The sequence below is a fragment of the Candida dubliniensis genome, chromosome 4 (assembly GCF_000026945.1).
Source record: "Candida dubliniensis CD36 chromosome 4, complete sequence".
Taxonomy (NCBI): Eukaryota; Fungi; Ascomycota; class Pichiomycetes; order Serinales; family Debaryomycetaceae; genus Candida; species Candida dubliniensis.
In genome coordinates, this window is record NC_012863.1 from 1,299,305 (window position 1) to 1,311,969 (window position 12,665).

Genomic DNA, 12,665 nt, shown 5'->3' on the forward strand with positions numbered 1-12,665 from the left:
GAGGTTAGCTAAACTTAATAGAGCATTTGAGATGTTTTTTTTTTTTTTTCTACTTTATATTTATATTTATTGTATATTACTGTTGAATATATCTTGTATTCTGATGCTTATTGGAAATAATGTTAAAGGGAAATTTACGTTTGGTACGGGATTGTGCATACCAAGTCAATCAATTAACTATTATACAAAAATAAATAAATACAAACCAAACACCAATAGCTTTTTTTTTTTTTTTTTAATTCTAATCTAATTTCTAAGACCAACCTTGTAATTGTTCAAAAAAATCTACTCTATGTGGAGTATTATCCAAGTTTTTCTTCACTGCAACCCTCAACTCATCAACCATCATTGGATGCCCACAAGTTATAAAGGCCAACGACATATCCGCTTTTTCTGTTTCATATTTCACCATGGCATCCATACATGGTTTACCTTCAATGAATTCAATATGGGCCAATTCTTGTCGCAAATTCTCGACTATTGAGTTTGGATGCGAATAAATTGATAAATCGACAGACTTTGTTTCAATTTTTTCAACTGATTCCTTTTCGTATTGATACAGTTGTTTAAAAGCCTTATTGCTAGATGAGTCAAATCCACTCAAATCGTCAGGTCGAGTTACAAATACCATGGCTTGCACTCGTGTATTTTGTAACCTCTTCAATTCGTCAGCAAACCAAGTCACCGATTTCCAATTTCTTATAACCCAAACTAGTTTGATTGTTTTATTTTCAGGTGCTCTTCTATCAACGTCAATGCATTCAGAATAAAGACCAGGAATACCATTACCACCAGCAACATATACCAAATGTCTACATCTTTGACCCGGACTATGTCCACCATAAGGACCTTCGACCATAACTGGCATAGTGGAAACTTTACCAGGGCATTGACTCAAACGGTTATACAATGTTTTTGTTATACCATCTTTCACTTTAATATAAAACATAATTTCTTCCTCATCATTACCACCAATGACAAACGAAAATGGATGGGATTGCCAAAATGTTGATGGTGTGAGAAAATGCACAAAGGCATGACCACCTGGTTTTGGTCTCCATTTTTTAGGTTTCGGTATAGTGACCTTAATGGTTTCATTTGCCAACAAGGCAATATCGGCTTTCTTAACACCAAATGATGCCAATTTTAGAATTCGAATCACTCTATCAAATACCCATACAGCAATTGAAGCCCACAAGTAGTTTGCATATCCCAAACCAATAACGTGTCTAACACCCCCAACAATAAAGAACACTACCAACAACAAGTGGAAAATGTAAAAGAATTCATAATATCTTCTTCTAAATATCAACATTCCAAAGAAGGTAATGAATCCACCACAAACGCATGCAACAATACCCCAAATAACATTATTTGTTTTCATGTTGGTTGCATATGTGCCATTTATTTTGTCAACAACTGTATAAGTAACGCCATGAATAAACACCAAGGCAAGGCAAACACGAGAAATCCATCTATGATACATCATATAAGTAGAAAACTTCCAACCAGTTAACCATTGCATAAAATTATTGCGTCCTGCGAATAACACCAACAATGGAACTAAATATAATGTAACTATACCTGTTCTTGTTGCTATTAAATCACACAACTCTTCAGCCATGGAAGGTTCTTTAGGGTTATTAGGTATATGGTGAATATTGGCTGCACAAACTGCAATTGTGACAACTAAAAAGCCTCCTAAAATAATAGATTCTAATCTTGATGGAATTGTTCCAAGCAAGAACCAACCCATGACACTAACTTCTTTCGATTTTGTTCGAGAAAATGTAGGTGTTAACCCAATATGTTTTCTGTAAAAGTTGACAACTTTACCAATAAATGCATTGATCATACAACCCAAGTACATTTTCAAGACGAGATTAACTATGATTGCAAGTACTAAGATAACTCCCCAATATGCCAACAATATGCCTCCATAGGTTATGGATCTGTTTGTGTTTAAATAATATAACTTGTAAACATCTTTGTATACTGCAAAAGATCCATTAGTATAATTGTATAAAATTGGTGTTTTGGCAAAATCGTTTTCAGTTAAAGTGTTGCCCCATCTTTTCCCCAATGACAAATTTCTTAATAAAGTTGAGTTGAAATTCAAAGTTAAATAGTACTTTACAAACATTGATTCAAATGTCATGTTACAAGTTTGAGCAAATTCGTTGATAATAAGGGAATCATTGTTGTACCCATTAATAAAACAATCCATAATAGTAGCAAAAGCAGGATTGGAGTTACAATAGCAATCATAATTATGTCCTCCCCAAACTTTAGGTGGTAAACACACTGGCTTATGGTTACTGATCCAGGCGTCACATGAATATTGAGCAATATCTAGCGGTGTGTATCGATATGGATTTGATGACGATAAAGCTGACGAAGCAAGTCCAAAGACTAACAAAAAAATGGATACCAACATAGTTGCTGCAGAAAGCTGTGTGATGAAAGCAGTAGTTTAATGTCTAGTGAGATTCTATTTTTGATAAGCTGAAAAAAAAAAAAATTGGATCCTTCAGGACATATTGTACATTTTTTCGAGGAAATGACAAGCCATTTATACGGTGGTAAAGAAAATCGAAAAATATCGTTTAATGGGAAACACCGAAACAGCAGTAAAGAAACTGATAATTAAAAGGAATGGACAATAGGATTGATTGACCTTCATTATTTAGAGATCAACAAAGTTTCACACTCATATTTTCGTAATACAATACCTAAATGTAATTGAATTTCTTTGTTGATTTCAACAAAAAAAGGTGCAAAAAAAAGAATATCTTAACTTGCTTGTACGCGGATCACATTGTGATGATAAATGGTGGCAAAAATGTTCATCTGTTATTCTATTTTCTTTTTTTTTTTTTTGGTGGCTGAAAGAAAAGGGAGGTGGAGGTGATGGCCCGAAAAGGAAACCAAAACGTTTTTTTTGCTCAGAGATCGACGCAATTCTTGTGCGAGACACATTGTTGTTTGCAATGGAATGTGTATTAAACCGAAATGCTGTGCCCAATCACTCCATCACATATTACTAAACATATTGTTTGGTTCATTTAGTATCATTTAGTATCATTTTAAACAGCAAATTTGAAAACCATGAAATACGCCTGATAAGCACATTTTTCCGATTTATTATTTACAAATCTAGAGTAGAACTGACACCTGCAAGATTCAACAAGATATACCTTTTAAAAAGATTGCTAAACCGAAAGAAGCAAACGATAATTAACAATTCTGTATTAATATATACAAGTTATATTATTTGATAGTTAAGGAAATAAATCTAAAGTAGCAAAGTCCATGCCTATCATTATTGATGTCTCTTTAATGGTTCCACCACCAATTTGTCAAAAGTGTACAACTGGGAAATGGTTGTTTGTCTATGCAACAAAGCCAATTGATTTATACCTTCATTATAAAACTGATTTATCTCATTTTCGTTCGTTAGGGATTTGTTAGCCTTAAAAGTTTCAACGATTTTTCTTTTGGAATATTCTCTAAAGTTGTAGTTATCAAACTTGTATGCCTTTTCTAATAATTGCTTATACAACTGTAAAATCTGTTTTGAGTTCACCATTATGATTATGAAATTTGTTATTGCCTATATGATTTGATAAGCCTTTAGCAATAGCTTTAAAACAGAATACGATGCAATAATAGTGCTTATTAGTAATTGTCATTTCTTTTATTGTAATTTTTTTTTTTCCCCTTTAGAATTGAGAATTTCTGGTGATTTTGAAATTTCGTGCACGACTGGTTTCTCCATGGCTTTCATTGAACACATAAACCACAGTTGTTTCATTCTCGATGAATATATTCCTATATAATTATTGAGATACGACTCGAAAGTTAGAAATATGCGGTCACAATTCTATAAATATATCTGTGCATATGAACAAGTATAACCTACAAAGGTGAGACATCACTGTTCCTCTGATTCGGCATTTTCAGCAGCCATTCTTTTCATATATTCTTCCAATTCTTTGTTATTCATTGATTTTTGCTTTTTGGAAGACTTCTTGGCTTGGGCCTCTGCCATTATTTCTTCAAATATTCTTGCTTCTTCTTCTTCTTCAGGAGACCTTTCAACTTTGGAAATCTCTTTACCAATATACAATAATGCTTCGGCTCTGGCAACCCTTTCCTTCTTGGAAATAGTTTTATCGCGTAATACATTATGACAAACTTTACGCAATATGTCAGTGACTTCAAACTTTGTGGTTGCCCATGCGGTTGCTAAGAATTTACCAGTGATAATTCTCTCCATTTCCGCTTGTTTTACCAATTCCTCTTGAGTTGGTTGATGTCCTTCTTCTTGTGACAACAAAAACTGTTCTTGCTCCTTTACCATCTGTTCAATAGATAACTGAGCATCAACTGCGGTTTTCAAAATCGAATAGCCGTTTTTAACCGTTTCGGTCTTTGATTTTACAGAAGTAAATATTTTTGATACACCAAATGTTTTTGAAGCATGAATAGTAGCATTAGCTTTGTCAATATATATTTTACCAATCAAATGCAACAATTGAATCCCAAAACTTTCGATTTTCATATCTTCGAATTCCGTTTGCAATATTCTGGTGAAACTTTCCAATGCTTCTTTATTGTTTTTGGATAATTGATAATTTTCAATTCTCTTTAACAATAAACTTGTTAAGTCATCTATACGTTTCAATTTGGCTTGCTTTGCTTCTTCTTGATACTTCAACATTTGCTCTCTTTGTTGTTCATTGATCTTTTGCTTTTTCAACTTTTTAATTTCTTCTGAAGTTAAATTGGATGTCGGTTTATTGTTGCTACTAGATACCTTCGTGTTGTTATCGGAAATAGTCAATGTTTGAACAGACTCATTCAATGAATCAGTAGCCCCATGCTGTTTCCCCGGTTTATTCTCCTCTTCAACGTTTTCTAATTCTACTTCATCTTCAGTGATAATTTCCCCCATTTTCGACATATCATTCAACATGCTCAATTCCCCAATCCATCCCTTAAATGAATCACCACCAAAAATCATGTTGAAGAATTCGGCAGGATCTATATCAGCAGCTTGTTGCATGGTTGGGTTTTCCTTCATTCCTTCAACCCCAAACTCATCGTATATTTTTCTGCTTTCAGGATTCAGTAAAACACCATAGGCTTCACCCAATTCTTGAAATTTTTCTGCAGCTTTGGGATCATTGGCATTTTTATCAGGATGTAATTTTATAGCCTGTTTTCTATAAGCTTTTTTCAATTCGACATCAGTTGCTGTTACCTCAACTTGTAAGATATCATAATAAATTGTGTCTTTCACCATTGTCCATGTGATATGCTATGAGATGAACTGTATAGGATTGTAAGTATTGAATCAAAGATAACACTGATATTTTTTTTTTTTTCTCTTTGCCTTTTTTCTTCCCCCCCCCCCCCTGTTTATATACGAACGTTTTTGTTTACCTTTGTCTGGACCGGCAAAGAATCTCATCACGGAAAATAAGGATTGCTCGGCCCTTCTCTTCAGAGGCGTCACGGCTCATCCGACGAAGGAGGAGCAGCAAGAAGACACACAAAAAAGAAAAGCACCTCAACTACTAACAAGGTTCTAATTCTCCATTGTCCTTCATTAGATGATGATCCGTCATCTTCAAATCATATGAATTCACTTGAATCTATTCATTATAAAAATGCTGAATATCCAAAAGTCAGAGAAATTAGAAGAATGGAAGCAGCTAACCCTCCAATTGAATTATACAGGCTACTCAAGAAGAATGTAGGCCCTGTTTATCTTATCCCAGACATTAGTTGAAAGTTTAAATTTGATACAATATATTTGATGTTTCTAATGAAAGCATTGAGGCATATAAAGACAAAACTCAATACTTATTAGACGATTTTATGGAGAAACTTGAGAAGTTTGAAAAAGCAGGCAAAGAAGAAATTAATGATGAAGATGAATCGATGGAAAAAGCATATTCCATTAGTGCATACTACTATGAAGATTTACAAACTTTGATGTAATTAAATAAATGTAAATATTCTACGGTATATGAGGATATTAGAATTAAAAGATCCAGAGTACCCATTTTAGAAGAATGGAATAATTAATGACTTCCAAGAGATAGAAGTAAAGTTTAAGAATAAAACCTTCGACCGGGAAATTAAATTGTAAATTGCAAAAGAAGCAATTTTCCTCTATTTTTCAGCAGAGGAACAATCCAGAAATTAACCAGAATATAAATAGCAAAAGTTCAGTTGGAAAGAAATCAGTGTTGGAAAAGTCTGCAAAGAAGAAAAACCATTGGAACCAACCCAAAAGTCTTTGTTAGAAAGTCAGAAGAACTAGAAAACGTCAAAGAAGCGTTAAGAAATTAAAAGCTTTTATAAAAATCAGTCAAAACAATTACCACCTAGTAAGGTTTCTTTTGTTTTTGTTTACCCACCATTAAAGAAATATGAAACTGCAAACTTTTCAAAAAAAAAAAAAAAAAAAAAAAAAAACACACATATTTTCACCATTATTGGCTAACATTACCTTCATTATGTATGAAGGTAATTATCTGAATACAATGAGACTAACATCTAAGAATATTTATCTCACTATTGCCACGGATCTATATCTCCACACTTTGGTCATACAAACCAAAAAAGTGCCTAGATTCAGTTGCTCTCGTGTCAGATCCCCCCCCCCCATAACCACTCGTGCTAGAACTGTATAAACAAATAAACTAAACCTATATTTCTAGAATGAAAAAGTAATGCTATTTACTTCTGGTATAACTAAAATGGTTTCCAATCCGTTGATGAATTCAATATCTAAATCATCACTGTCATTTTCTTCTTCATCGTCATCATCATTTATAGGGTTTACACCATCAGCCAATTCTTTAATTACCACTTGAGGCAACGGTATCTTACCAACATTTAATGGAATTAAAGTCAATTGTTTAGTTGTCTCTTGTCCACCACTAAATGTAAAACGTCTGAACCCTGACATTAACCAATTATCATCTTGTTGTATGACTAATTGAAATTGGTCCTTGGTTACAACTGGTGTGGAATTATCCATATTTTCATTGCTATTCTTACTCTTATTTCTTTGTGGTGATGATACAGCAAGAGGTTGTGATTGATTTTCACTGTAGTCGAATTCATGATCTTGATCTTTAGGGGACCATCTTATTATAGTATTGATTTTCAAATTGACATTGATAGGCTCTCCTACAGTGTACTGTTTTTTATCATATTGATATTCAACAATCTGTAAATACTTCAAAACGGGGACTGGAACCGAAATGTGTAAATGAAGAACATTATTGTACTCATAGGAGTCTAAAGATGTTTCAAAGTTATGATTCACGAGTATATTCAGCATTAATTTAAGCAAATTCTTTTGATCCACTGAATTTTCCACATATTGCAAAACAATTCTCTCTGCTAATAGATTCAATTCTAACCCATTCAAGAATTTGATTGTTTTGTACACTGCAAATCCGTTTAAATCAAACTTTAGTTTAGTGACAATAATATCCTTAATCAAATACCAATACTTGACCAATTGATTGTGCTCCAAACAGTGAATTATCTCTTTTGAAACATACTCTTCACATTCTTCTTGCAAGTTTGTGTAGTCAACTGTCAAGTTCAACGTATCATTTAGGTACACTTCATCGCTTTTAGGTTTGATCTTGTAAAAGAAATTACTTGGTTGTTCACCAAATGCAATAATATCATATGACAGAAACCTGCTTGGTTTGATAATTTCATAATTTGACTCTGTGGTTAAATCATTGTTGATGATCCTAATTGGGTATTTGGGATTAGATGTGCCAACTTGAAACTTTGAGTATATAAAATCCCGCTTGAATATGTCTTGGACAGTAACCGACACAGTTAGCGCAGTATCTATGTTATACGAAACTTGGAAACTGTATTGCTCTTCACCATCAACATTATATTCGATCTTAGCTCTCATATTAATTATTTTATTGACTGACCTGACGTAAGTGTAAGGAATTAAAAATGTTCGAGTTTCTTGTGAGTCAAGTTCACTGATTTCCAATTCAGGCTCTACTATTGTTAGCCCTGGTGTCGTCGAAAACATTTTTATTCTAATATCACTGATAGGATTGCTTCCACTTTTGATCTTTAGAACAACTTCTGTGGAGCCTAATTTCAAGTCATTAGCGCAACAAAACTGTGCAGTCAATTTATTAATATTCTGATAAGCTAAAAGTGTTTTCTCGTGTCTTGGTTTAAATAAAGGCAACGTGTTCAGGCCCTCATAATCAAACACATTATTATTATTATTATGTTCAATCACTGTATCACTTAAAAATGAAGCATGGCTCATTTGTAATTCTTTTTCTCCGTAGTCTAAAATCAAAAATAAACTGTTATAAAATTGGATTGTCAAGCGGTACGGCGAAAAGGATCCCAATATGAAATTATTAGTTGATAGTTGAATAGTGTTATCTAATTTTTCCGTAATCTCAACATTATCAGCTTGAAACACTATTTCTGACCCTTCTTCGTCTACTATGATCAACTCCACATGTTTAAATACAAACGCCAAGGAAAAGGGGTTTTTAATTTTCAACCGGATTAAATACTTATCCCTAGAAGTTGACTCATCGGCATTTATGTAAGGAATTATATCGGTTTTGAAGAATTGATTCAAAGACTTTTCGAATCTCTTTGTGGAATCTAGCTTATTTGCATAAACTTCAATTCTGTCAAATAATTTCTTTATCTGTAACTTATTATTAATTAATCTAAACGAATTGATATCAGTGTGGTTACCCTCTAAACATGACAATAGTTTTAGACAAGTACTCAATATTTCTTCATAGTTGGTAGATTTGGTTTTCTCCATACATCCATAATAGATTTCTAGTAATATACCACCCAAATAATTCCATCCATTCTGAATGAAGAAGTCGTAAGAGTCACGTAAAATTTCCAAACACTCACTATAATTTCCCTTCTCATAGTTTAATATGGCTAAATCAATGGATAATACATCGATAGTTTTTGATCTGTCACAGCCCATAAAATCTTCAAGAATTCCTTCGGTAAGTTTTGTAAACTCATCAATGAATGCATTTTTATTTTGTAATGCCTGTAATAGCTTTGGATGACTTAAGTCTAATTTGGTTTCCTTTGTCGAATCTCTATGTTCTTTCAATGCTTCTTCCTCGTCAAGTGACACGTCTTCAAAAACCTGATCTAAGCCTTTAATTTCAATGCTATTCTTCTGTGCCAATTTGCTCAAGCTGGATCTTTGTAGTAGTTTTAGTTCCCCTCTTGACTCGAACATTCTTTTTAGTTGGTGCGAATTGTTGTTGTTTGCTGGTTCTGCTTCATGAATTTTTGTACCTTGCTCGATAAGCTTATTGACTATATCTAAACTCAAGAAATACTCGATTATTGAATATTCAAATTCTATCAATACTTGTTCATTGTGAAATATCTGTAATAAATCATTTAAAAAAAGTACCAAATTTCTAAAAAGCTTGGAAATTTGTAATTCTGCTAAGGAGATTGAAGTTTTAAAGTTATTAGTAGCCAACATCTCAAGTGTTGATGCCTGTCTGAAAAATATAAAGCACTTCAATTCAAATAGATTCACATTGGCAAACGAGTTGGCATCATGTATATGTTGACATTTTCTGTTGTAAAACTCATTAAAATCAAAATCATTTGAGAAAACCTCAGCTGGTAAGTCAACTTTATAATTAAATAAATCTGGGTTGTGCTCGACTAAATTGTTTAATTGCTCAGATAACCTATTGAAAAAGTTGATACAGTCATTGAATAGCTTCATATCATAAAACAATTCGGCTAGATTATAAGTTGCCACGTATTTTGTCAATGTATTCTTTTCGTCATCACCACTAGTCGTTATCAAATCCAGATTCAAATGGTACTTTTGGTTAAATGTAAACCCCAACAAATTTTTGATCTGGACAAGAAATTCGTTCAACTCAAATTCATTCTGCTTGAGTTTAAAACAGTACCCCATTGATTCATTGCTCTGGACACCAACAGATGCACTAGACGAAGCCGACTCAGAAAATAAAGCTACTAATTCTTTACCTCCTTCGTTACTAAAATCTTTCAATAATTTGTCATAGTGAGACATTTTAATAATTGTGGACAGTTTATCTTTGGCGTCCGAGGGAACATATAGTAGAATCATCCATGATGGAGAAGAAGCGTTCACTTTTCCATTGAACACAAGAGTCTTCAACCATTCTTTGATTAACGGCCTTACTTGGGTACGATACTTGTCCAATGATTCAATTTTTATAAGCATTAGTCTGGCATAGACATTGTGATTTTCCAAAAAAGATGAGTCTGATTTTTTGGGAATCTCTTCTGTGAATCCAATTGGCAAATCATGGGTTGTTTTCAATGGTTGTGAAGGGTGAAACCGTATGTGTAGGCTCAGTATAGGTGATATCTTTTTGAGCTCATCTTTAATCAATGGATATATACCAAATGGATCGTAATATCCAATTTTAACTGGATTCGCCATGTCAATGGAAACTTGTTAGGAAATTAGTTTTACAAGCAAATCAGTTTTGGATTTTTTTGATGTTTTTTCTATTGTTGTTGTTGTCAAAACACGAACATTCAGCAAAAAAAAAAAAAAAGAATCACCACAACACGAATTTTATGCAAATCTACTGTGTGCACCAGAAGCTTGAACCTCCCCCCCCCCAAATTGTTAAGTTTTTGAATTCGATGTTTTGTGGTATAACCAAGGTAGTGCTAGTATAATTACAATAAGTTTAAGGAGTTACTAATCGATTAAGCTTATATTGATTGAAATATCCACGTCAGTATAATATGCAGTATTTTGGATGGTATTACGTAATCATAGGGTCCAAAATCAACCAACAATTGAATTAAAATAAATTCACAAGTTGAGTTGATAGAAAATACGTACAGCTAATAATACGATGAATCTTGTGATCTAGCGCTGTTTAACTTATTATGTTCCAGATCATTAGGTTTGAAAAAACTAGTATTAAATGCTATGTATAATGGAGTTGGCAATTAGTTAGTGATTGATTGTGCTCATTGTCACGACTTTCAGAGAGGTGTTACTTCACGCATTTACGAAAGCCAAACACAGCTGATGTTTACTAAAAGTTTGAAGAAATATGGTTGAAAATTAAAGAGTCCTTTGAAACATAGTTTGTCACATGACAAGTTAGGTTTTTTGTGTACTATTTCTTTCGTGATATATAATGGCAGCAAAAACTTGTTCTATAGGAGTTTGACAGTACCCTGGACCATTCAAAAGTTTATTTTGAGAAGTTCTATTCATAATTTCATAAATTGGCTGTTATTTATTGGAATTTTTATATAATTTGTAAACTATCTAAATGTTCAAGTATTTGCTTTGGTTTTTTTGTAAAAAATGTACAAAAATAATAGACCAAATTCTGATAATCCGACTAAATTGTTGAAATTAATATAGTAGGCTTCTAGCTGATTGAACAGATACCAATTCAACAATTCACTCAATTGATGTGCAACTTCCCAGGGTACTACAATATGTAAAGGGGGCACCAGTGTTCACTGAGGGGGTAGTAGCAAGACATCACCTTATACAAAAAATCTATTTAGATACTTGCTTGATTCTAATGTTGCATTATAGTCCACGGATAATTACTTTCATACTTTATAACCGAACAACTGGGAATTGTTTTGCATTTTTTTAGGTTTGTGTTTTTTCCGAAAACTCTAAATAAAGCAATGGTGCATAATTCTGCATACCTGGGATTAACAGCCTTCCGATTCGCAAATGCATTAATTTTTCCATCTTTAATGTTTATTGGTGGAACATGTCAAGAAAAAGAAGTAGAATCATTTTAAAACCCCCTTCAATTTTAAAGTATACTACCAGTATTAATTGCTTAAGCATTACTTCTACCCCCTTTTCAATTAGGTTAAATAGGTGTTTGCTTGTTCTAATAACTTATATTTCTTCAAACCAGATATGAAAGAGAAGACAATTTCTTAACCAACAGGGCTTTAAGAAGAATAGTACAGAAATGGTTGTGCAAAATTATTTCTTCAGCATTGCCTATTTTTGATTTATTCTCACCATTAATAAGCGATGGACAGTGTTTTGACTGGAATTTAGATCAATTTAAACTTATCCCAGTTCCTCGCAAAAATGCCGCTGCTAGTTTTTCACACTTTTCGAATTTTACAGTTGTGAAGAAGAACCTGAAACAAAAGATTCCATTATATTCCTTGTTTATATCTTAACTAAAGGAGAAATGATATTGTAACAATATATTTATAGGAGGTTTATTTTGTATTCCAGCCAATCATGGTGGGGCTGTTTCGAATATATTATTTAACCTTATTGTTTAAATTTTACCGCACTTGCATATAATTGGTGCCTATATTATGTCAATACATTAAAGGGAGATAGAATTAGTTTTATTTCTTTTTTTTTTTTAAGGTAGGAAAAGAAAAAAAAAAAATTATCTTTTTCATCAATTCCGAAAACAGATTTTCCAATTAAGATTGATTCAACAAATCTGTCACCTCCTGGATTTTAAACTTTCTCACTATTATTATAGCAATTGCAATATTCATCAGTTTTATACTGTCCATAGGTCTTTTAATACTACCACCATAATTTATTAAAC

General features: G+C 32.8%; 4 protein-coding genes and 1 pseudogene across 4 annotated transcripts, besides 1 other annotated feature; all 5 read right to left on the bottom strand. All coding sequences in view use genetic code 12, as the record gives it.

Annotated features, from left to right (window-relative positions):
* Positions 1-253: 253 nt before the first annotated feature.
* On the bottom strand, positions 254-2,437 carry CD36_45350 (ferric reductase transmembrane component precursor, putative; the record flags this gene model as incomplete). Its single annotated transcript, XM_002420134.1, has 1 exon — positions 254-2,437. The coding sequence occupies one exon, from the start codon at positions 2,435-2,437 to the stop codon at positions 254-256; it is 2,184 nt and encodes a 727-aa protein (XP_002420179.1).
* Positions 2,438-2,764: 327 nt separating this feature from the next.
* Positions 2,765-3,075, bottom strand: CD36_45360 (annotated as a pseudogene).
* Positions 2,765-3,075: a sequence feature (in-frame stop codons; frame-shift).
* A 247-nt stretch (positions 3,076-3,322) lies between these two features.
* On the bottom strand, positions 3,323-3,589 carry CD36_45370 (iron-sulfur protein biogenesis, desulfurase-interacting protein, putative; the record flags this gene model as incomplete). Its single annotated transcript, XM_002420135.1, has 1 exon — positions 3,323-3,589. One exon carries the CDS (start codon positions 3,587-3,589, stop codon positions 3,323-3,325), a length of 267 nt encoding a protein of 88 aa, XP_002420180.1.
* A 345-nt stretch (positions 3,590-3,934) lies between these two features.
* Positions 3,935-5,308, bottom strand: CD36_45380 (DnaJ-related protein, putative; the record flags this gene model as incomplete). The annotated part of the gene is made up of 1 exon (XM_002420136.1): positions 3,935-5,308. One exon carries the CDS (start codon positions 5,306-5,308, stop codon positions 3,935-3,937), a length of 1,374 nt encoding a protein of 457 aa, XP_002420181.1.
* A 1,422-nt stretch (positions 5,309-6,730) lies between these two features.
* On the bottom strand, positions 6,731-10,528 carry CD36_45390 (conserved hypothetical protein; the record flags this gene model as incomplete). Its single annotated transcript, XM_002420137.1, has 1 exon — positions 6,731-10,528. One exon carries the CDS (start codon positions 10,526-10,528, stop codon positions 6,731-6,733), a length of 3,798 nt encoding a protein of 1,265 aa, XP_002420182.1.
* Between the last annotated feature and the right edge of the window lie 2,137 nt (positions 10,529-12,665).